Raw genomic sequence first — 21750 nt, forward strand, 5'->3', positions numbered from 1 at the left:
CTACCATCATCACCATTCATCTCCTAAACTTTTTTCATGTTGCAAAACTGAAACTCTGTACCCGTAACTCTCCATCCTCCCCCTGCCTTGAAACCACAATCTGCCTGTCTCCATGAATTTGATAGTTTGGGGTTTTTTTTGAATTTGATAGTTTTTTACAGAGCTAGTCAATATATATTTATTCTGTGTAATGGGGATTCAGCCTTGAACAAAACAAGTGGAATCCCAGCCCCAGAATTGCATCCTAGTGGAGGAGAAAGACACTAAACATGTTAACTAAGAGATAAAGCATGCCAGGCACTGATACAAGATGCTAGGAGAAAACTCGGGAATATTAGGAGGTACAATGCTGAAATGAACTGGGTATGAGGCAGTGAGTGGAGAGAGGGAGGTTCTGGACTGGAAGGGGAGGTTGTGGCAGTCTCAAGGGTGAGATTGTAGTGGTTTTGTTACTGGCGAGACCACAAGACCTTGTCCCCTTGAAGGAAAGATTTCAGTCAAGACACAAAGTGCAGTGAAGCAAGTAGGAATTTGTTGGCGGCAGCAAAAATACACTTAGGACAGAGAAACCAGGGAGGTGCATAGAAGGAGTAATGGGAGTGCCTAGGCTGGGCTCCTCTGGCTCACTGAGAAGTCAGAGCACAGGGGGCCTTGAAGGAAAGGGGTCAAGAGGTTAGCCCTAGCCAAGCTGCTACTGCTCATTGCTCCCCTGATTGCAAGTCTCCTGGGGTCCCTTAGAGGGAAGAAGGGGGGAGGGAATGGCGTGGGCGTGCTCCCCTGGGGGAGAGTGCGCACTGGGTCCTTCATCCAGAGCATCTCTCTCCCTCTCTCTCTTGCAGGTGGAAATCTTAGGGGAGGCCCAGGGGAGGGTCCCAACAGAATATTCATCAGCTTCCCAGCTGTGCTCTTTCAGGGCTGTGATCTCCACTGACTGGTCAGTGCCAGGGCTGGGGGTCATCAGGCAGTGCAGCTGGTCCTGAGGCAGCCACAGCGTCACTTGTCTGATTTTGCTGCTTTTCTGGGCCTGGAGCTGAAATATAACTGAGGCCGAAATGTTATCTTTAGGGAGGAAAAGGTCAAGGGTCCAAACCCCACAACCACTGATATGCTAGGGGAGGACAGGTTACCCTGCGGTGAGGTTCTTGTTTTCCTAGTTTTGCCCCTTGCTGGGCATCTGGGGGTTTCTGCCCTGGGGAGTTTCTGTACCTGGCCCATCGTCCTTGCTCTGCTCATGTCTGTCTAACTGCCGACCACAGTTAGGTAAGGGAGCTAGAGAGAAGGGCATGAATTCAAGGGTCTTCTTTTCTTTGCAACCATCCTTCATAGGGTGTGTCTTGGAGTCAGACCCACACCATCATTCCCTGGCCATTTGTAACTGTCCCTCTGAAAAGCCCAAAAGCCAGAGCAGGGCAAAGTCTGGTAAAAACACAATCTCCCTTTGTTCTCCACATTACCCTTCTGTTGGACATATCTGAGACCGCATAATCCTGTTTAGGTAACCATAACAACAGTTGACTCCTATGGAGATAGTAATTGATTGAAACCTCTAAGTAAGAGATTGCAAACAGGAATCCCTGCAGGGGCCAGGCAGGTAAATGTGAGAAGCTGTGGGGTGTGGCTGGAAGGGGTAGGAATGGTGGTAAACTGCAGAGAGCTGGACCAATCAAATCTTATTGAACTTCAAATTTTTAAGAAGCTCTGTGCATTTAAAAACATGGTCTGGCCCTAGCTGGTTTGGCTCAGTGGATAGAGCGTTGGCCTGCGGACTGAAGGGTCCCAGGTTCCATTCCAGTCAAGGGCACATGCCTGGGTTGCGGGCTTGATCCCCAGTAGGGGATGTGCAGGAGGCAGCTGATCAAGGATTCTCTCTCATCATTGATGTTTCTCTCTCTCTTCCTGTCTGAAATCAATAAAAAAATATTTTTAAAAAATTAAAATGTGGTCTGCAGGTCATATTTAGCCTGTGAATCACCAATTTTCTGCCTCCAGAGATCTTTTCATATGTTGTCTGCAGACAGCCAGCCAGATCTTTTCCAATAGTGGCCCTAAAGCTGATTTCCCCCCAAACTTTAACTTACAGGTGTTAACTTGCATCCTATTGACCTTTGACTGGTGGTTAGTGTTTGCATCTTATCCCGATCTGGTTGCATGCTAATCTCACTTAGCAACTTGTAAGCCTTCTGCACACTTGGCAAGCAGAGAGTCTGGGTCTCATTCCAAGTCTGAAACATCAACACATAGAACCAGGCGGGACAATGTACCTTAGTGACCTGGAGTCTTTTAAATCAAAATCCTTTGAAAATGAGTGCGTCTAGTGCGCTGACCATTTCCTGGTGTCCCCACACATCCTGGTCACCCCAGAGTCACCAGGCTTCGGGAGGCCTTTGCATGTAGAAGAATGTGAATTGGGGACTTTGCCCCTTGTTCAGGCACATCTCCTGACTGGAGCTTTTGTCCCTTTGAGAGAAGAAGGTGTCGCTTTACAGATCACTCAGCAAGGACTGTGTCATGAGGAAGTGTATACAGGGCACTTAGAGACAGAACGTTTCTCTGGAGAAGACTCCCCGCCAAGAGGGTGCCACTCCCCAGAATCAGGGAAGGCGAGCGCTGCAGCGGAGTGCTGCTGAGGAGGCAGGAGGCTTTCCGCTGCACGATGCCTTTCTTTCACTTGCTTGTGCTGTTGGCTGCTGCCCCAGGTTGGTATCTTTAACTTTGTGTGGGTTTTTTTGTTGTTGTTTGGTTTTTTGGTTTTTTTGGTATCTTTAACTTTGGACTCCTATCATGCAGCTTTGAGACAGTCATTTGGTTTGCTTTTCCCTTCTTTAGTAACTTCTCAGTGTTAGTCTTGGAAGTTGTCAAGGGCCCTGGGCTGTGCCATGTTGGAAAGTCTACGTTTCAGTCCAAATGTCCTCTCAGAGGCACATGACCTGGGTGTAGGCAGGTGCAAGTTCATTGGAGGGCATTTTGGGAATATCTACCAGGTCTCAGAGCCAGCATCCCACCTCTGGGAACCTAGACTACGGAAACACTTAAGGACAGAAGGATGTATGTAGGCTTATTTGTAATGGCAAAAAATGGAGCAACCTACATGTTCATCAATACAGGATTAAATAAATGGTCCAGACATACTATGGACATAGTATGTCATTAAAAGGAGGAGGCAGATCTGTGTGTTTTGATGTGCAGGTAAAAGATAATCCAGGGTGTACTGGGAGTGGCGACAGGAGGTCCTAAAATTCTGAACCTAAGAAGATCCCTTAAGAAAGATCTATCTATACATACATGCACACAGAGTGTTCTAGAAGAATATATACAAAATATTTAACAGTGTAGTTTTTAGAGACTGGGAGTGGAATATAGTAGAGCAGCAGAGGTGAGGAGAAATGAGTGGGAGATGATAAAACTTTTACTTTGTATTGTTTGATTTTTTAAAAATGAGTATATATTACATTAAAGTAAAAAATCAGACCCAAGAATTTAAAATTAATTACCCAAATTTTGAATGCATAACATCAAGACATTGGTTTAAGTGATTTTTTTTCCTTACCGTTGCATGGATTGATTTCATAAAATAACTCAATTAATGAATTTAGCCATTTTATTTAGAACCAGGCACATCTAGAATTGGATAAAAGCCAAAATGTCACTATTGCCAATAAAAAGTCAAGTAAAATATGGTCAATATTCTAAGAATAAATGATGGTTATCTGAAAACTGAAAAAGCTCTCTAACTTCCAAATACTTTAGTTAGGCATGATTAGATTTGATATTTCTGATAAAAACAAATGGTTATATTTGCAAAAACAACACTGAACTTCTACAGCTGTGCTGCTGAGTATGGTAACCACCATCCAATTGTGATTATTCACTACACAAATGTGGCCAGTTGGAATTGAGATATAAGTGTAAAACACACACTGGATTTTGAAGATTTTGTATGAATAAAACAATGTAAATTACCTTATTAACATAAACTTATTAGAAACTAGAGGCCCGGTGCACGAATTTGTGCACCAGTGGGGTCCCTTGGCCTGGCCTGTGGGATCCAGCTGAATCCAGCTCTCCAACACCCCCCAAGGGGTCCCAAATTGTGAGAGGATGCAGGCCAGGCCAAGGGACCCCGCCAGTGCATGATTGGGGGCGGGGAGAGACGTGGGCAGTTGGCCAGCCAAGGAGGGACTGTGGGAGGGTTCCAGGGCATGTCTATCCCTCTTGCTTAGTCCTGATTGGCTGGACCCCAGCAGCAAGCTAACCTACCAGTTGGAGCGTCTGCCCCCTTGTGGTCAGTGCATGTTATAGCGACTGGTCGACGGGTTGACTATCTGCCCCGTGGTGGTCAGTGCACATCATAGTGAGCGGTTGAGCAGCCTTAGCATATCATTAGCATATTACGTTTGATTGGTTGAACAGATGACCAGACAACCAGACACTTAGCATATTAGGCTTTTATTATATAGGATGTTGATCACATGTTGAAATGATAATATTTTGAATGCATTTGGTTAAATAAAATATAATATTCAAACTAAATTCACTTAAAAAAACTTTTAAAATGTGGTTACTAGAAACTTTTAAATTAAATTACATATTGGACAGGGTTGTTCTATAGTCCTAGATAACCTTTAAGCAGAATTTTCTGAAGTTATGGGATACTCTACTTGAATCCACTGCTCCGGTTTTGTGTGTGCATCCGTCTCGTTGAAATGGAAACATCAGGTGAATTGATACCATCAACTCAGTGGGTGGGACATTTAGTAAAGTAAGGATATAATGAAATCTAAGGAAGATTATATTTTAATTTAACTTGTTCTAATTTGCTTTTTTCATGGGTGAAGATTTTTATGTTAAACCTGAGGTCACAAACTAGACTTTCTTTTTTTATTTTTATTTATTGCTAAAAGTATTACAAAGGGTATTACATCAAACTAGAGACTTTCAATGCATTGAGGACACCAGGTGTTTTGAATAGCAAAATATTTCACCAAAACATCTCCATTTTAGGATCCTCACAAAAAATAACTCAGATCACATTCCCATGTGGGCAAGTAGCAGCTGCCTCCATTAGGTAGGAACAAACTTTTGGTTTCACCACAGTCCCCACTAATCCCTGATGTCCTGTACGCAGTTACTGGGCATTATTTTACTATCTCCGTTAAAGGTACAACTAGTTTTTTTTCAAATCTCCTTTTGTCCTTGGGTATAAAGGGGTAGCCTCTGGATCTCCATTCTTCTATAAGCCTACCATCCTTTTGATCCTTTTTATTTATTTATTTTAATTATATTTTATTGGCTTCAGAGAGGCAGGGAGAGGGAGAGAAACATCAGTGATGAAAGAGAATCATTGATCAGCTGCCTCATGTATGCCTCACACTGGGATCAAGCCTGCAACCTGGGCATGTGCCCCAACCTAGAATCGACTACTGAACCACACCAGCCAGGCTTGATTCTTTTTATTTTGGCTTATTAATTTAATTTCAGAGAGTAGGGAGTTTATTATGGAACTATTCTGACAGTAGATGCATAATAAAATGTCAACTTTACTTATTTAGATAACAGTTTAATGGATGAGTTAATACGCTCAGAAAATTATTGTTCTCTTTCCTAGAGATTATTATACATTCAGGTATTGAGCTGTTTTTCAGTGGAAAACTAAGTATTCCCAAAATTTCAGCACATAAAAATAATTGAGGAAAATCCCAAATCAATTTATTCTTTTTTAAAAAATATTTTTTTTATTGATTTCAGAGAAGAAGGGAGAGGGAGAGAGAGATAGAAACAACAATGATGAGAGATAATCATTGATTGGCTGCCTCCTGCACACCTCACACTGGGGATCAAGCTGGCAACCTGGGCATGTGCCCTGACCAGGAATCGAACCATGACCTCGTGGTTCATAGGTCAACACTCAACCACGGAGCCACACCAGCCAGGCCAATTTATTCTTTAATGCAATGGCGACAAGGTATCATCAGATGCAGAAGTCACTCTTGACATGACTCAACCTATAAAACCAAATAGAAAATAACCAGTGAAATGGCAAGAAAGTTGCGACTTTTCATATACAGACAGCGTCACCAAATAAGAAGGTCTTGAGGGATAGGTCAATAGTATGTACTAGTAATTGATGTACTTCAGTCAGCAAAATGAATAATTTCATTCATTTATTTTTTCACTTATTCATTAAATAAATATTTATTAAGTGCCTACTGTGGCCAGACACGGTTCTTGGTCCTGCGATATAGCAGGGACCTCACATATGGAAGTCCTCAATTTCAGGAAGCTTGTATTTGAGGTGGGAGGAAGGAGGCAGAAAATACACATATAAGTAAGTAAAATAAAAGTAAGCAAATAATATATGACATTTTATAATTTTCACCTGCAAGAGCAGGAGATGTTATTTTATATAAGAACGGCCTGGGAAGACTCTCTGACACAGGGACAGTGCATATAACAGAGTCCTAAAGGATGTGTGTACATGAGAAGTGGGTATCCAGGGGAGATGGATTTTGGGCAGGGAGAATGTAAGGGCAAAGGTCCTGAGGCAAGACCTGCTGCATGTGTTTAAGGAACAGAAACGTGTGTGTCTGGAGCAGAGGACATGAGGGCAAGAGTGTAGAATATGAGGCCAAATGAAGAAGGGCTTTGTCAGTCACGTGGGGCCTGGAGGCCAGCACATGAACTTGGCTTTCACTCTGTGTGAGATGAAAAGCTGCTAAAGGAGTTTGAGAAAAAGAGTGCTGTTACTTGACTTCAGTTTTAGTGCACTGTGGGTAGCTCAATCATGTAAAAGATGCTTATTTATATAATCTACACGAGCCCTGTATTAGTTTTCTTTTGCTGCTGTAACGAATTACCACAAAGTTGGTGGTGACTTAAGTCAACATAAATGAACTTCAGTTCTGCAGTTAGAAGTCTGACATGGGTCTCCCTGGCTAAAATCAAGGTACTGGCATATCTGCGTTTTCTCGAGTCTCTAGGGCCACGTCCATTTCCTTGCCTTTTCCGGCATCCAGTGGCCACACACATTCCTCAGTTAGTCACACCTTCCTCTGTGTTAAAAACCAGATTCCTCAGTTAGTCATACCTTCCTTCATGTTAAAAACCAGATTCCTCGGTTAGTCATACCTTCCTTCATGTTAAAAGCCAAACAGTTTGCATCTTTCTGATCACCTTTCACATCGCCTTCTGACTTTCTTTTCTGCTTCCTCTTTCACTTTTAAGGACCCTATGGTTATATTGGGGTCACCCAGATCATTCAGGATAATCTCCCATCTCAAGATCATCACATCTGCAAGGTCCCTTTTTAAATTTTTTTAAAAAAAATATATTTTATTGATTTTTTACAGAGAGGAAGGGAGAGAGATAGAGAGTTAGAAACATCGATGAGAGAGAACCATCGATCAGCTGCCTCCTGCACATCTCCTACGGGGGATGTGCCCGCAACCCAGGTACATGCCCTTGACCGGAATCGAACTTGGGACCTTTCAGTCCGCAGGCCGACGCTCTATCCACTGAGCCAAACCGGTTTCGGCTGCAAGGTCCCTTTTGCCAAGTAACATGACATACTCAGAGGTTCTGGGGGTTAGGAAGCACTTTGCGTGGGGTCATTACTCTATCACAACCCCCAAACATCATACTTTGCTAAATAACCACAACCCCCCACCTCAGCATACACATATCTACCCCCAACAGAATGCACAGCTGAGCTGTGGAGAAAAAATCCTGAATAAGACTTGGAAGTGCGGTTCCAGAGGGAAATCAATGAGCAGAAATTAAATTTCCCACTTACAAATTTCATGGCTCAGAAATTTTCAGATCATTTCCTAAACAGAAAGGATGTATTGTGACCTTAGGCACATGTGTAGAAGCAGAAGAGAATTTGTTGAATCAGGAAAGAGGATGATGAAAATACTTATAACTGGAGAGAGGCTTGCAACCATCTTTAAAAGAGATTCATGAAATAACTCAGAGGATCTTTGAATGGAGAAAAAAAAGAAAGACGCATTAATTCTCCAGCACTTCAGGGTTAGAGGACACCATCAGGCAGAAAGGTGGCAATGTCAGCAGTTGGAAGCTGTGTGCCCTGGAATGATAAATGAAGGAGGGTGGGCGGGGCGCTGACAGTGTGGGTGTCCTTCCTCCTTCTGGATGCACGACTCCTCCTATGAGGCTGGGAGTGTCTGGGGTGGGAGAGAAGAAGCAAGCATGAAGCCCTTATTCATCAATGTGGAAGAGCATGCGTATATACTCTTAATGTGAATGCCTCTATTATTTATTTTTTGAGGGGAGGTAAAAAATTCTATGTAATTTTATTAATTTTTTTCCAAACTAAAGGAAATATACTTTTAATAGGAGTCATTTATCAAGTATAACAGAGAGATCTGCTTCTTCTTATAAGGCCACAGTCCTATCAGTTATGGGCCCCACCCCTATAACCTCATCTAACCTTAATTACTGTACCTCCTAAAGACCCTGTCTCCAGCTACAGACACATTGGAGGTTAGAGTTTCAATATAAGAACTTTGGGGGGACACAATTCAGCTCATAGCATTCTGCCCGAATTCAAGGGCCTTGATTCAAATGTAATCTCATTCAGAATCACGCTCACAGGCATGTCCACAAGAATGGCCACATGTCTGGGCACCTTGTGGTCCAGTCAGACGGACACATAGAATTAACGCTCACAGTCTCTGACCATGGAGTCTGTGTGTCCTGCCAGCATCCGTGAGGCTGGGCGGCCTAACCTGTTAGCTGGAGATTAGGGTAAGGCCTCAGCTCCTTCACAGTTCTTATTGATCCTACTACTGGTAAGCCTCCTTAGCTGACTTTATGACTTGTAATAAAAAAAGGAACTGTAAGTATTTATTGTATGCTTTCTTTGTGGTTTTAAAATATGGAAGAGGTCGGGAAGCATTGCAAAAACCCCTATAAAAGTAACATTTTGTTTTCCCTCGAAGATGTTCTAGCTTTTCCAGATTTTGTCATCGAAAATGGCAGCCCTGTTCTGGAGAATGTCTCTGAACATACACGGGTTGCCATAATCACTGTGTCTGCCTCACCTTCCGCTTCTCTGATTGGAGATCCTGTTATCGTTAATGCCGACCCTGTAGTCCACCCGTTCGTGCTGTCTCGTCGATCCACACATCAGTGGGAAGTAAGTATCGAGGCAAACAGTATCATCACTTGGTACCACAAGGGTTCTAAAATGAAACTGCCGTCCTTGCCCTTCTTACCTTCTACTCATATTGTTTAGCTCCCACTCATTGGGACCCCAGGATGTTCCAGACCCTCTAAAAATTCTTGAGGATATCAAGATGCATTTATGTTACAGAGATCTATTGAGGACCTCCTCGGACACGGGGCGAGGCCCTGGGGCTCTCTTGGTGGAACTCCGTCCTCACCTTCATGGCGTTTACTGGTTCACAGGGAGCTCCACTAATAAAGTGAACACTCACACAAGTATAAAAGTGTGAGTGTAATAAGAGCCGTGAAAGACAGGCCTGCAGGTCTGTGAATGCACCTAAGGGGGACATTGGACCTATCAGGCTTCCCTGAGGAAGAGCTACATGATAAGCACTCTTCAGAATGAATAAGAATTAAATAGGTGAAGAGAGAGAGAGAGAGAGAGAGAGAGAGAGAGAGAGAGAGAGAGAAACTCCAGGTCGAGCATGTGCAAAGGCCCTGTGGCAAGGAGTGTAGTGAGGTGGTGAGACCAAGAGGAGGCCAAAGTGGCCGGAGCTGATGGGGAAGTGTGGTGAGAGATTAGGCTGTTAAGTAGGCTGTTAAGGAGGGGGGAGGCAGAGCCCGCAGGGCTGTGAGCCTCCTTAGGAAGTTCATTTACCATCTGGTATAATAAAGCTAATTTCCCCCGAGGTAAAGTTCAGGCAGGCTTACTGCTCATTTGAGAAGATTTGGGTTTCCTAAGCTCAGGGTTCCTCAAATATGATGCGAGCCTGCTGCAGGCGCAGCATCCACCCGGACCCTCTGCATCCTCCCATGGGACCCGGGAGTAAGGGGACCAGATGAGCGTGAAGCTCATGCTGCTTGCCGTGCTCTGAGCAATGAAGTCCTTAGGAGTGAAGAGTCTTATGTAGGGGGATCAGAACTGGCTCCTGGTTTTAAGAGATTCTGAAACTGGTAGAGAGGACAGATGCCTAAGTGACCAATCGTAGTGCATCATGAGACAAAGTATGAAAGTGGTTAAGAGCCAGGGACTCTGGAGTCAGACTACCTGGGTTCAGATCCTGTTTTGTATTTATCGCTTTGGGCAAATGACATAACCTCTCTGTTCCGGTCACGTGTCCATGCCATGGGGTGGAGATACACATAATGCTCTGAGTGGGGGAATTGCAAAGTCACACGGCAAAGGACATGTTATAGGAAAGGCTAAAGGATTGGGGACATGCAATCTGCCACCACATCTAAGAAACCACTGGGGAGTTTTGTGGAAAAAAAGAGATGATTTGCTTACATGTTACGGGGCCCACGCTGGCTGCTGTGAGGGGCAGAACCTGTCTAGTAGGAGGTTTCTGAGTGCCCTGGCCAAACCTTGGGACGGTTAGATTTTAAATTTGCTTCCAACTTCAGTGAAGTACAAAATGCTGTGCATGCACTTATCAGATTTTAAAGTGAATCTAAACAGCAAAATGTCAGCAAAGAGTGTTCAATAGTTAAGCGTATTGATTTTTCTTTAGTTTAGCTTTGTTTTTTTTTCTATAAGGTAGTAAATCCTAGCTGTTCTCAGCATAGGTTTTAGGGGCTGACAAGCCTAGGATTAAACCACAACTCCTCCAACTAGCAGCAAGGTGACCTTGGGTAAGTTACTTGACTTTTCTGTGCTTTGGTGTTTTTTATTTTTATTTTTCTGTACGAAGAGATTAATAATAATAAGACTTCACTCAGGGCTTGCTAAGTAGGTCCTGTCAGATAATGTGTGCCAAGTGCCACCTCAGTGCTTGGCCCATAAAAAGAATGAACACAGAGCAGCAGTTACCTAATACATATATTTATACCTCAATATTCGGCACTATTGTCAAACTACAGATAATAAAACTATAAGAAAGTCACGTTGTAATAACTGTATCATAGACCAGCTCTGGAGAGCTTTAGAAACAGTTCAATTATGAAAGTTTTCTATCATGGAAAAAATCTGCAGATAAAGGCAGAACGCAATGAGCGGATATTTGTCTCTACAGCATTCCAGTGTAAAAGGGCATACTCTGTTCTATTTGAGGTTTAGCATATTATTATCCTTTCTTGAACTTCTTTCCTTGCAGGATATAGGCTTATTCAGTTTGCAAAAAGCTGAGCTTAGGAGGGGCTACTGGGAAGGCTGTAAAAAAAAAAAAAATTGCCAGAGCCAAGCTAATCTCCTGGAGAAACAACAGCAGAGCTTGCAGTGAGCTGATTACATAGATAAATCAAAATCTCATGGAGATGAGTCAAGGCGTGCTCCGGTTATGTAATCACCAAATTGCTACCTGTCACTGAGCAGAATAAATGGCGGGCACTGGCAGGATAGAAGAGGAATTCAAGGTACCCTGCATGCAAGTACTTTTCTCGGACGGGGGTAATCACCCAGGGGGGAACTTCAGCCACCTTCCTGCCTTCTTCCACTGCCAAGTGTAAAGAATAAGCATTTGTGTTTTTAAAAATTCAGTAAGCATTTGGTGAAAAGCCTGGTATTGTATAAAGTGCCAGGGAGCAAGGAGGACAGGTGCTGCCCCCAGGGGTTCCCAGGGCAAAGGGAACCCCAGCAGGAGGGTCTGCCCTAGGCTCCTGGGGCAAGAAAGTCCTTTATCACAGCTCGAAATCCCATACATCTTCAAATCAGGCTATAGCGTTAAATTAACGCATCAAAGCATCAGGGTGTGCTGAGAAGAAAAGACTTTAGGCAGTGGTTCTCAACCTTCCTAATGCCTCGACCCTTTAATACAGTTCCTTATGTTGTGGTGACCCCCAACCATAAAATTATTTTCGTCGCTACTTCATAACTGCAGTTTTGCTATTGTTATGAATCATAATGTAAATACTGATATGCAGGATGTATTTTCATTGTTACAAATTGAACATAATTAAAGCATAGTGATGAATCACAAAAACAATATGTAATTACATACGGGTTTTCCGATGGTCTTAGGCGAACCCTGTGAAAGGGTCATTTGACCCCCAAAGGGGTCGCGACCCACAGGTTGAGAACCGCTGTATTAGAGTCAGGGAGACCTGGCTTTAAATGTCAGCTCTGTCATGTATGAGCTGCATAACTCGGGCTTCTAACTTCTGAGCCTCTGTGTCCTCACTGGTGGTATCATGAGGATGAGAAAAGCCTTTGCTCTGTGAACCAAAGAGATAAAGTGTCCATTCTGTGTTAAGTGTCCAGGGGAGGAGAGCTGCCCAATATGCATGCATGACTGACTTCTCATGGCTGTGGGAGGGTAGCACTCAGGTGTTACTACCAGTCATAGTGCTGGTCAGTGCAAAGGTCCTGGGGCAGGAGTCAGGGCCAGGCCTTCCTCTTCCTGCAGCGTGACTTTCCCAGCTGTATTATATAACCTATAATCTGTGAAATGGTGGTAATAATAGTATCTCCCTCATAACTTTTTTTTTCGTGTTTAAATGAGGTGAAGAACTGAGAGCAATGCCTGGCTCCGTTTTCATCCATTTCAGGTGCAAGGCGGTTTAGGCTTATGATTAAGAGCATGAGCTTAACTGTTTGAGTCCCAAGCATGCGATCGCGCTGCTTGGTATTTCTCGACATAAAATAAAACAAGCGCTATCACGCTGTTTGGGTCTTTTCGTACTCATTTAGAGAAAGCGCGGTTGCGCTGTTTGGGATTCTTCGACAGTGTTTTTTCAATACCCCCTGGGACTCAAACGAATCGTATGTTTTCTCGACATAAAATCTCAGCAGCACGATCGCGCTGCTTGGGACTCAAACGGTTAAAGTCAGGTGGAGTCAGAGCTGTTGCATTTTCTGTGAAAAGCTGGACAAGTTGCTTAACCTGTTCACCCTCAGTTTCTGCATCTGCATAATGCACCCAATAATATCCTTTTTGCAGTTAAAAAGGAGAGAATGACATGTTTGTTAAGTGCTTAAGATAATCTCTGATAATTGAGAGTTGGGAGAGGGACTCAATAAACTCTGTAGTTAGGAAGAGTAACATGGAAAGGTGGGAATTCTCTGTTCATGGAGGTTTTCGGTAAATCAGATCATGTTGCTTCCACATTTTAAACACAAGATTTTTAACAAATGCTGAATCGTATTGGGGATTATAGATGTAGAATACTCTGTCTACACCCTCGTGAAGCCGTCAATCGCTCCATTACCCTGCACTCCTTTGTGTAATGTAGTTACTCACCACTGGAGCACCGAAGCTGGACTTCGAGACGGTGACCCTGTACTCCTTGATAATCTATGCCAAAGACAGCCACGGGGCGACGGCATCCCAGACCATTCTAATCCAGATTGCGGATGTGAACGAGCCGCCCACCTTCAGGGGAGTCCTTGCTCAGAGAGACCAAGGTACAGAGCTCTCCTCTTGGGGGAAGAAGGGTCCACTGGGTCCATGGTGTGGCTGCTGTGTCCTGGGTCCTTTGTGCTCTCGTAGGGTGATGGCTATAGGAGAGGTAAGGAGAATGATGCTAACAAAACGAATGCTAAAGGGCTGGCACCTACCTACTGGATGCTAAGTGTGGAGCAGGTGCTGTCCTGAGAGTGAGGGCCTCAGGCGGGTTAGTTCATGAAATTTGCATAGCTCTGGAGGTGGGTGCTGTTCATATTCGTATTGTATAGATGAGGTCACAGACTTAGAGAAGAAAAATAACTTGCTCAGTGTTAAAAATTTTATTTTTCTGCCCTCGCTGGTGTGGCTCAATGGATAGAGTGTCAGCCTGCAGACTGAAGGGTCCTAGCTTCAATTCTAGTCAAGGGCACATACCCGGGGTGTGGGCTCGATCCACAGTAGAGGGCGTGCAGGAGGCGGCCAATCAATGATTCTCTCTCATCTTTGATATTTCTATCTCTCTCTCTCCCTCTCCCATCCTCTCTGAAATCAATAAAAAAAAATTGTTTAAAAACCTTTATTTTTCTGTTTAATTATTGTGTACTCTAGTTACTCTTTTATAGGTGTGATTATTTAATTAACAGTGTGTCTGTATCATTAAGTTAGAAGCTTCTTGCTCTCTCGCCATTTGATTTTCACCTCATGTGAATCTTTCTCTCACTCTTGTCTCTGTCTTTCTCATCTCTGACTTCCTATGTAGTCAAGTATTTAACATCTGCATGTGGATGAGTCATGTTCTCTATTGAAAACAATCACTTGAGGTTTAGGTGTTGGGGTGGCCACACACTGGAGAGAGCTATGGATCCTGCCTGAGCCTCAGTTCCTCATTGGGTACACAGATATTAATCCCTCTCCATGGAGCTCACCCGAGACAATGTGTTACCCTGCCAACCATGGGCATGCAGATGGTGCTGAGTAAATGTTAGCCTTCTTCCATCCCTTTCCCTAGCAGATGAGAAACTCCTCAAGGACAGATTCAAGGGGAAATTGTGTTCTTTTGCCTTCTGAAACAGTGAGCCTCATGCCAGGTTGGCTGTGATCCAAACAGGCTGTGGACTCCTTTGCTATCCACAAATCGTGCCGCCTGGCAGAATGATGTGGCAGCTTCTGCCGGGGTGGGTTATCCCCTCAGGCACTGAGGGCCCCGGTGCCCCAGTGTTCCTGACCCCGGGAGAGTGGTTTGACCAGTAAATGGGCAAGTTTGTGGTCACCACAGTTTTAAAAATGGATAGAAAGAGGGAAAACTTGAGGAAAAGACAGGCATTAATAAAATCATCAGACAATATTAATATACTAGAGGCCCGGTGCACAAAATTCGTGCATGGGTAGGGTCCCTAGGCCTGGCCAGTGATCAGGGCCAGCCGGGGTCTTTCTTCCAGCTGCTGGCTGCTGGCTTTGGGGCCTTTCTTTGTTCCTTGCCACCCCCTGGTGGTCAGTGCACGTCATAGCGAGCGATCAAACTCCCCTATCGAACTCCCGAGGGGACAATTTGCACATTAGCCTTTTATATTTATAGATTACTTGGGTGACTTTAAGTGAGTTACTCAATCTTTCTAAACTCAGTAAAATGGAAATAATAACGTACCAATGATGTCAATTGCTCAGCAATCAGAAAACGTTCAATATGGTTACTGTTTAAATTTATAAATCTCTTTGCTCTCTACCTGACACACGGTAGATATGTGACAAATGGTGTCTATTTTTATTATATGACTATGATTATCATGGCTAATGGGAATCACCCTGTGAAAACGTCTGTGCTGAGCAAGCACAGTGCCTTCAGTTTTATCTAAAATCCAGGAGTGGATGAGGGGCTTTGGGGCTTATAACATCTATCACCCATTTTCTGGCAGTTACTGAGATTTATATCCTGGAAGACACTGCCCCGGGCACAGTCATTTACAGAGCAGCAGCCGCGGATCCAGAGGATGCTGTTTTGGAGGTAATTTATGGCTTGGGGCAGAGAATATCAGTGCCTGGTGGTTTTCTGTATGGCTGCATTCACATATAAAACCACAGGGATACTCAGTGCATTCTACGGCAATTCAGGATCCAAACATACCTTTCACCTCAAACATCAGGACATTTCAGGTGAAATGACTGAGGGATGGGCTGTCTGGGTAATTGCTTCCCTTCTAGCGCATTCCACCTGTGCAGGCAGGGCCAGCGAGTCCTTGGGTATTGACAGAAAAGGCCCAGCCATTTCCTCTTGTTCTTGGGGACCCTGGCTACCCACACACTGTTGAGAAACAATGCAGCTTTCTGGCGGAATTAATTTGCATTTCACAGCGCTGGGCCTCGTCCTCGGGCTTTATGATGCCCCAGGAATGCAGTTATTTTCAGGGTGGGTGTCTTCCAGTTATGATACCACGGGAGGGAGGAAGTGATGACCTGTGGCAAGAGGCTTGGCTTTAACTCCTAACTCCTCTGCTGTAAGTCATTTAACATTTCTGTCCTGTTTTAGCTGTAAAGTTGGGGAAAGGCTACATGCTTTGTCTTCTCTCCTATTGCTTTCTCTCATATTACGTATACTGAACTTAAAAGTCATTTTTAAACTGTAAAATACCTTACAAATGACAAAATTTATATCACTGTCTTAATTTTTGATGCTGTATGGAATGGTTTTGGCATTATTAAGCAGTAACATTTTTAGCTAATGGACTGGTAAACAAGAATATCATGTTTTTTTAAAATTTTTAATGTATCCCTTTCCCAAATTGGCTAAAAATTAGAAAATTGTACATGTTGATCTATACTTTCAACATTTGCAATTTACTGGTAGTGCTACTGGGTTACTATTCAAGACAACTTGACTTTTACAAAATTTTATTTAAATAAATGGATGGCCACTAATATTTGGGGCATTGTCCACATGATTTTTAAAAGCACTGCATACACGCAAGTAATTACACACAAAAAAACACGGCTGTTATCAACCCTCCTCACCCACGTGTCTCCTCCTCCTCCCAGTAGAACAATACCACATCCAGAATGGGACCGTAAAGGTCACAGCTTCCTTTACAACATGCAATTAAGGCTCCTAATCACGCATATTGCTCCAAATCACCACGTTCAAGATTACAGTACTGAACCTAGCGCCGAGCAACTGCAGTTATAAGAGAATCGGGTATCATATTGCTTCCTTGGTGTTCTCCATGGCAGCTCACCACTATGTTGACATTCTAGGGTGGAAAGCACAGCATGGCCCCAAAGGGTTTAGCTATGCCTCTAACATGCAATTACAAGGACTTAATAGCCAATTAATGCAAGTAATTTGTTTCAAATGAAGGACTACCAAATGCCTGTTCATATAGAGTAAGTGCTCTGGCCCTGGCCCTGTACTTTTCTCAGCAGAGAAGCTTCCAGGGCCATGTTTGGAAGGCGAATGCAGTGTTCTTTGTGAATTTTACCAAACGTGGAATGCCACGTTAGAGTTGGCATAGGCTATGGAAACTTACATTTAGACATACTGTTGCTCAAGCACTAGTGACGGGGCAATCATGTTCATTTGTTTGTCTTCATATTGATTCAAAGAAAAACTTGTTCTAATCTGGGCAAGAGCTCACCACTGTTTGGAGCCTGATATATGACACTCATACTGCAATTAATAACTGTTAACTGTTTATCATGTGACAGGAATATACTTTATATAATTGAATCCCCATTTAATTCCTGAAGTAGATGATATTGTCTACTCTGATATTAATGAATGGATCAATAAGTTAGAGTATTATGTCTTTAATTTATAGATGAGGAATATTTAGGTTAATAGAGCTCAAGTAATTTGCCAAAAGAGTAAGTAGTGGAGTTGTAATTCAAATCCATTTTGCTGTAAACCCTATATGTTTCCCATCATACCAACAATTCTCAAATTGCTTCCACAAAACACAAGCTCCATGAGAAAAATAAAAGATCCTGTGATCAAATGATTTCGGGAAATAATGTCTCCACATCTCCTCTAAATTAAAAATGCACATGTTAAATGCCCTGAGGACTTCTCTAATAGAGAGATGTTTATTTAATCATATTTTAAAAATTATTTTTTTCAGGGCACTTTTAAATAAAATGTAACTCCTGTTAGCATTTTACATAATGACTAACTAGCATTCCACAGAGTAGAAAGATTATATTAGATCCAGTGGAAGATTGCTATGATGTGACCTATCTCTCGGGTTGTTATGATGATGAAAGATGAAATTTCAGGTGAGGATCTGGTCTGCCAAGAACCAATTCCAGCATGTCATAATTTCAAGAGTTTCATCAAAAGGTTGATGAGACTTGGGGACTCAACAGGGTTGAGTCACACATGTAGTCACCTGTTGGGAATGGCTAAAGGCATTTCCCCAAACCTGAATAGGATACATTAAATTGATTGTGGCTGCCAGACAGTTAAAGGGCATCTTAATCTACATGTTATTACCTCCTACTGGCCAAACACCTGAACAGCCGTAGGCTAATTCCCCCATTCTGACAATGCTTCTGTACCCTTTGAAACCTTACCCTTTGAAGTGTATTATCTCCACCTTGCCTTAGGACAAATTGTGTTAATAAAAGCAAGGGTCCAAGACAAGGAAGGAGTCTTCAGTTCCTTTAGCTGAAGGTCCTCTGACCCCCAATGCCTTTCAAAATTATATCTCATCTCCGGACTCTTTATTAGTCTCTGGATTCCTATGTCATCTACACACAGCCTTTTCCAGATTCCTGAACCCTTCTTGATGCTGGGACAAGAACCCCGGCACTGGTCTATAGTAATTTATGTAATAAGTCTGGATTTCACCCATATCTGGACCCCACCTAAGTTCCAGGACTAGGACTTTTCATGCTGTACCACCATTGCTACTGCACATATTTTAAGATCCCTGACCCTCTAGTTAAGGGTGTGTTCTGAGATATGGGAAAAAGTGGCACCTCTTATTATGAATGAACTAAAAATCAGTTTTCTTAGACATATCACAGAAACCAGGACTCCAAAATCTGGAGAGACAGTTAAATCCAGAGAGTCACAGGAAGTTTTGCTTCCTTGAAGCAGAAACTGTCAGATCCATAACTTGTATTAAGACTTACATGGTGTTTTTTTTAAAAAATATATTTTATCGATTTTTTACAGAGAGGAAGGGAGAGAGATAGAGAATTAGAAACATTGATGAGAGAGAAACATCAATCAGCTGCCTCCTGCACATCTCCTACTGGGGATGTGCCCGCAACCAAGGTACATGGCCTTGACTGGAATCGAACCTGGGACCTTTCAGTCCGCAGGCCGATGCTCTATCCACTGAGCCAAACTGGTTTCGGCTTACATGGTCATTTTGATGAAATGCTGGAGGCTGAGTATGGACTAGTATGAGAGTGAGAAATTTCTGGGTGCACAATCTCAGAGGGACTTATACTTTTCACAGGTTTGTACCACTAAAAACTTCATTAGGTTCTTATAATGAAGATCCAGGAAGAATCACATTGTGTCTCAGAAAGAGAGAGGAGAAAAGATTCATTGTGAAATAAACCCCAAAACCTTTTCCATATCAAAGACCTACTCTTCAGGGAAAAGGAGTCTTCTTGAGCCTTATCTCACTTGGGACACACACACACACACACACACACACACACACAGCCCTAGACAAATCATATTCAAGATTCAGAACGCCCTCCTTCCCCCAAATCTTGAGAGAAGTCATAGGGGAAAAAACCAAACACCTTACTTAGAGAGGAATGGGGGTAAGAAATTACGCAGACTTGTCAATAGAAGCCATGCAAGCAAGAAGATAGTGGAATGAAATATTGAAAGTGTTGAAAGAAAAAAAATTCAACCAAGAAATCTGTATCCATTGAAATTATCCTTCAAAAGCAAAAGAGAAATAAAGACTTTCTCAGACAAGCAAAAATTGAAGAAATTTATTACTAGCATACCTGATCAGAAGAAATGTTAAAGGAAGTTCATCAGCAAGAAAATCATATAGGTCAGAAACTCAAATCTGCATAAAGAAAGGCAGAGCATGAGAGAAAAAATAAATGAAGGTCAAATAAAATTTTTAATTTTTCTAAAAGATAACTTTAATAGTAACAGTGTGTTAGAAGATTATAGCATATTGATAAATGAAATGAATGATAGCAATATCATAAGTGACAGGAGAGATGAATTAGAAATATTCTGTTATAAGATACCTATATTATATATAAAGCTACACTTAGATTAATTAAAATGTATATTGGAAAAATGTGTACTGGAAACTCTGAGGCAATAACTAAAAATATTTAAAAATTAAGTGAAATTGATATGTTAAAATGGAATCATATAAAATAATCAGTTAAAGAAGGAGAAAAACTCAAAGAACAAATGTAATCAATAGAAAACAGTTACAAACATGATAGGTATTAATTCAGCTAATCCAAATGGAAATGGTTTAAATGCACCAATTCAAAGACAAAGACTGTCAGACTGATTTAGAAAAAGGCCCAGCTATATCTTATCTGCAAGAAACCTACTTTAATATAAAAACCCAAAAAGTTTCAAAGTAAATGGATGGATAAAGATATACGTTGATAACACCAATCCAAGAAAAGCTAGAGTGGCTATATTAATTTCAAACAAAAAGTGGAGAGTGATCAGCTAGAGACTTCCCCAAACAGCAAGTCAGCAATGGGCTGGTTGAAAAATAGCCGCAGGGAGAACACCCACCTCCTCTCTCACTGCGGTAATGAGATCCCCCAGTGACTGGAGGCTGACCTGACGCCTCCTCACAGCAGTCCTGATGGTTCCCTGCATCTCAGCTCTGCCCCTACTCTCCTTGTCAGACCCCACCCGTGTCACAACCCTCACCCACTGCTGCCAGTGTGATTTTTCAGCCTTCTGGCTCAGTGGTGGTGGGAGTGCTGGTAGTGAAAGGGTAGCATGTGTCTTTCCCTATTGTTTATTACATTGGAAGTTAATTTTGGAATTCTAAAGACATTATCTCAATTCCACTCTGCTTTAAGAATCTTACTTCTTGAGGCCACGTAGATGCTGCTGTCATGAACGAGTGGGGCAGAGAGTCATCTTACTCAACATGTATTTTGTCTTTCCCTCTCTTAATGGTGAAGTAAACATATAAGTTCTCTTTCAAATAGCACGTTATGCCTTATTGTGTCTATCAAACCAGTTAATTAGGACCTTGTGAAAATACACCCAGGCTCTGAGGACAAGCAGCATGAGGAAACGGCGGGGAGGGGTGAGAGTGAAGTAGAGGTGAGGAAGAATGAAATTGGGATGGAATTGGCATATTTTCATGAAATAAGGTTTAATATCTCCATTTCTAGGTAAACTGTCTCATTCAAGGTATCCCAGTTAATGACAAGTCTTAGCATATGGATCTTAGATATATATTGTCATTTCATTAGTAAACTTTTCTTTTCTTTTGGGAACTATATCATGGGCTAAGGAAATAATCACCTAAACCAGCATCCTAATAACTTGGAAAGATTTGTAAAAAGTCTAATAAAGAATAATTTATGAAAGAGTTATGGTAGCCCTGTGAAAGATAAAAAGATATACCATTTAGTGACAAATAGGAAACTATTCCTATGGCTTCATTATTTTTCCCTCCTTGATAAAATAAATGCAATGAATGAATGTAGGCCACAGACTATATATGGAAATAAACAATATTTTTCATTCAGTCCAATATATTGAGAGAAGGCTGACAATGATCACATTTTATGGTAAAGTGATATTTGGAATTTCTGAGTCATAATTAGTGGTGGAATCGTCGAATGACTCAACAATTGTACTACATTAGAGCTTATAATTATGAATCTGAGGATTTGAATTATATACTCCTATTTTATAACTCAGCTGTAAAACAAACATTAAAGGGAAAAAACAATGAGTCTATTGAGTTAGAAACCAGAATATGTGAATTTTGCTTTATAATCTAGGGTGCCAATTCTGGTTTTAATGGATTGTTTTTAAGTATAATCATTTTGGAGAAAAGGCCCACGTTGTCCTTTGAATAGCCTCTACATGTTCAGTTTTCATAAGTTTCCTGTGAGGGGGAAACACATCAAATAGGTAAAAATGTATTCAGTGGTTGAAAGCATTAAGTCATGCCATTCCTGTACATGTTTTGCAGACAGAATTAACACATATGAATCGGGTTCTTCCTAGCCTTCATCACTCCGAAAGTATATTAGAATCCTTGTGGCTGCAGCTGAGAGA

The 21750-nt window shown here is 42.2% G+C and overlaps 1 protein-coding gene across 1 annotated transcript in view; it reads left to right on the forward strand.

Moving 5' to 3' along the window:
* Window positions 1–21750, forward strand: part of LOC102431144 (cadherin-related family member 3) — a 79579-nt gene that overhangs the window by 6222 nt on the left and 51607 nt on the right. Inside the window, exons 4-7 of the mRNA XM_014456126.1 lie at window positions 2590–2696; window positions 8958–9154; window positions 13351–13522; window positions 15416–15504. Of these exons, the coding sequence (XP_014311612.1) occupies window positions 2590–2696; window positions 8958–9154; window positions 13351–13522; window positions 15416–15504 (565 nt within the window). The remainder of the gene's footprint in view (window positions 1–2589; window positions 2697–8957; window positions 9155–13350; window positions 13523–15415; window positions 15505–21750) is intronic.

The sequence above is a fragment of the Myotis lucifugus genome, unplaced genomic scaffold (genome assembly GCF_000147115.1).
Source record: "Myotis lucifugus unplaced genomic scaffold, Myoluc2.0 scaffold_55, whole genome shotgun sequence".
NCBI lineage: Eukaryota > Metazoa > Chordata > Mammalia > Chiroptera > Vespertilionidae > Myotis > Myotis lucifugus.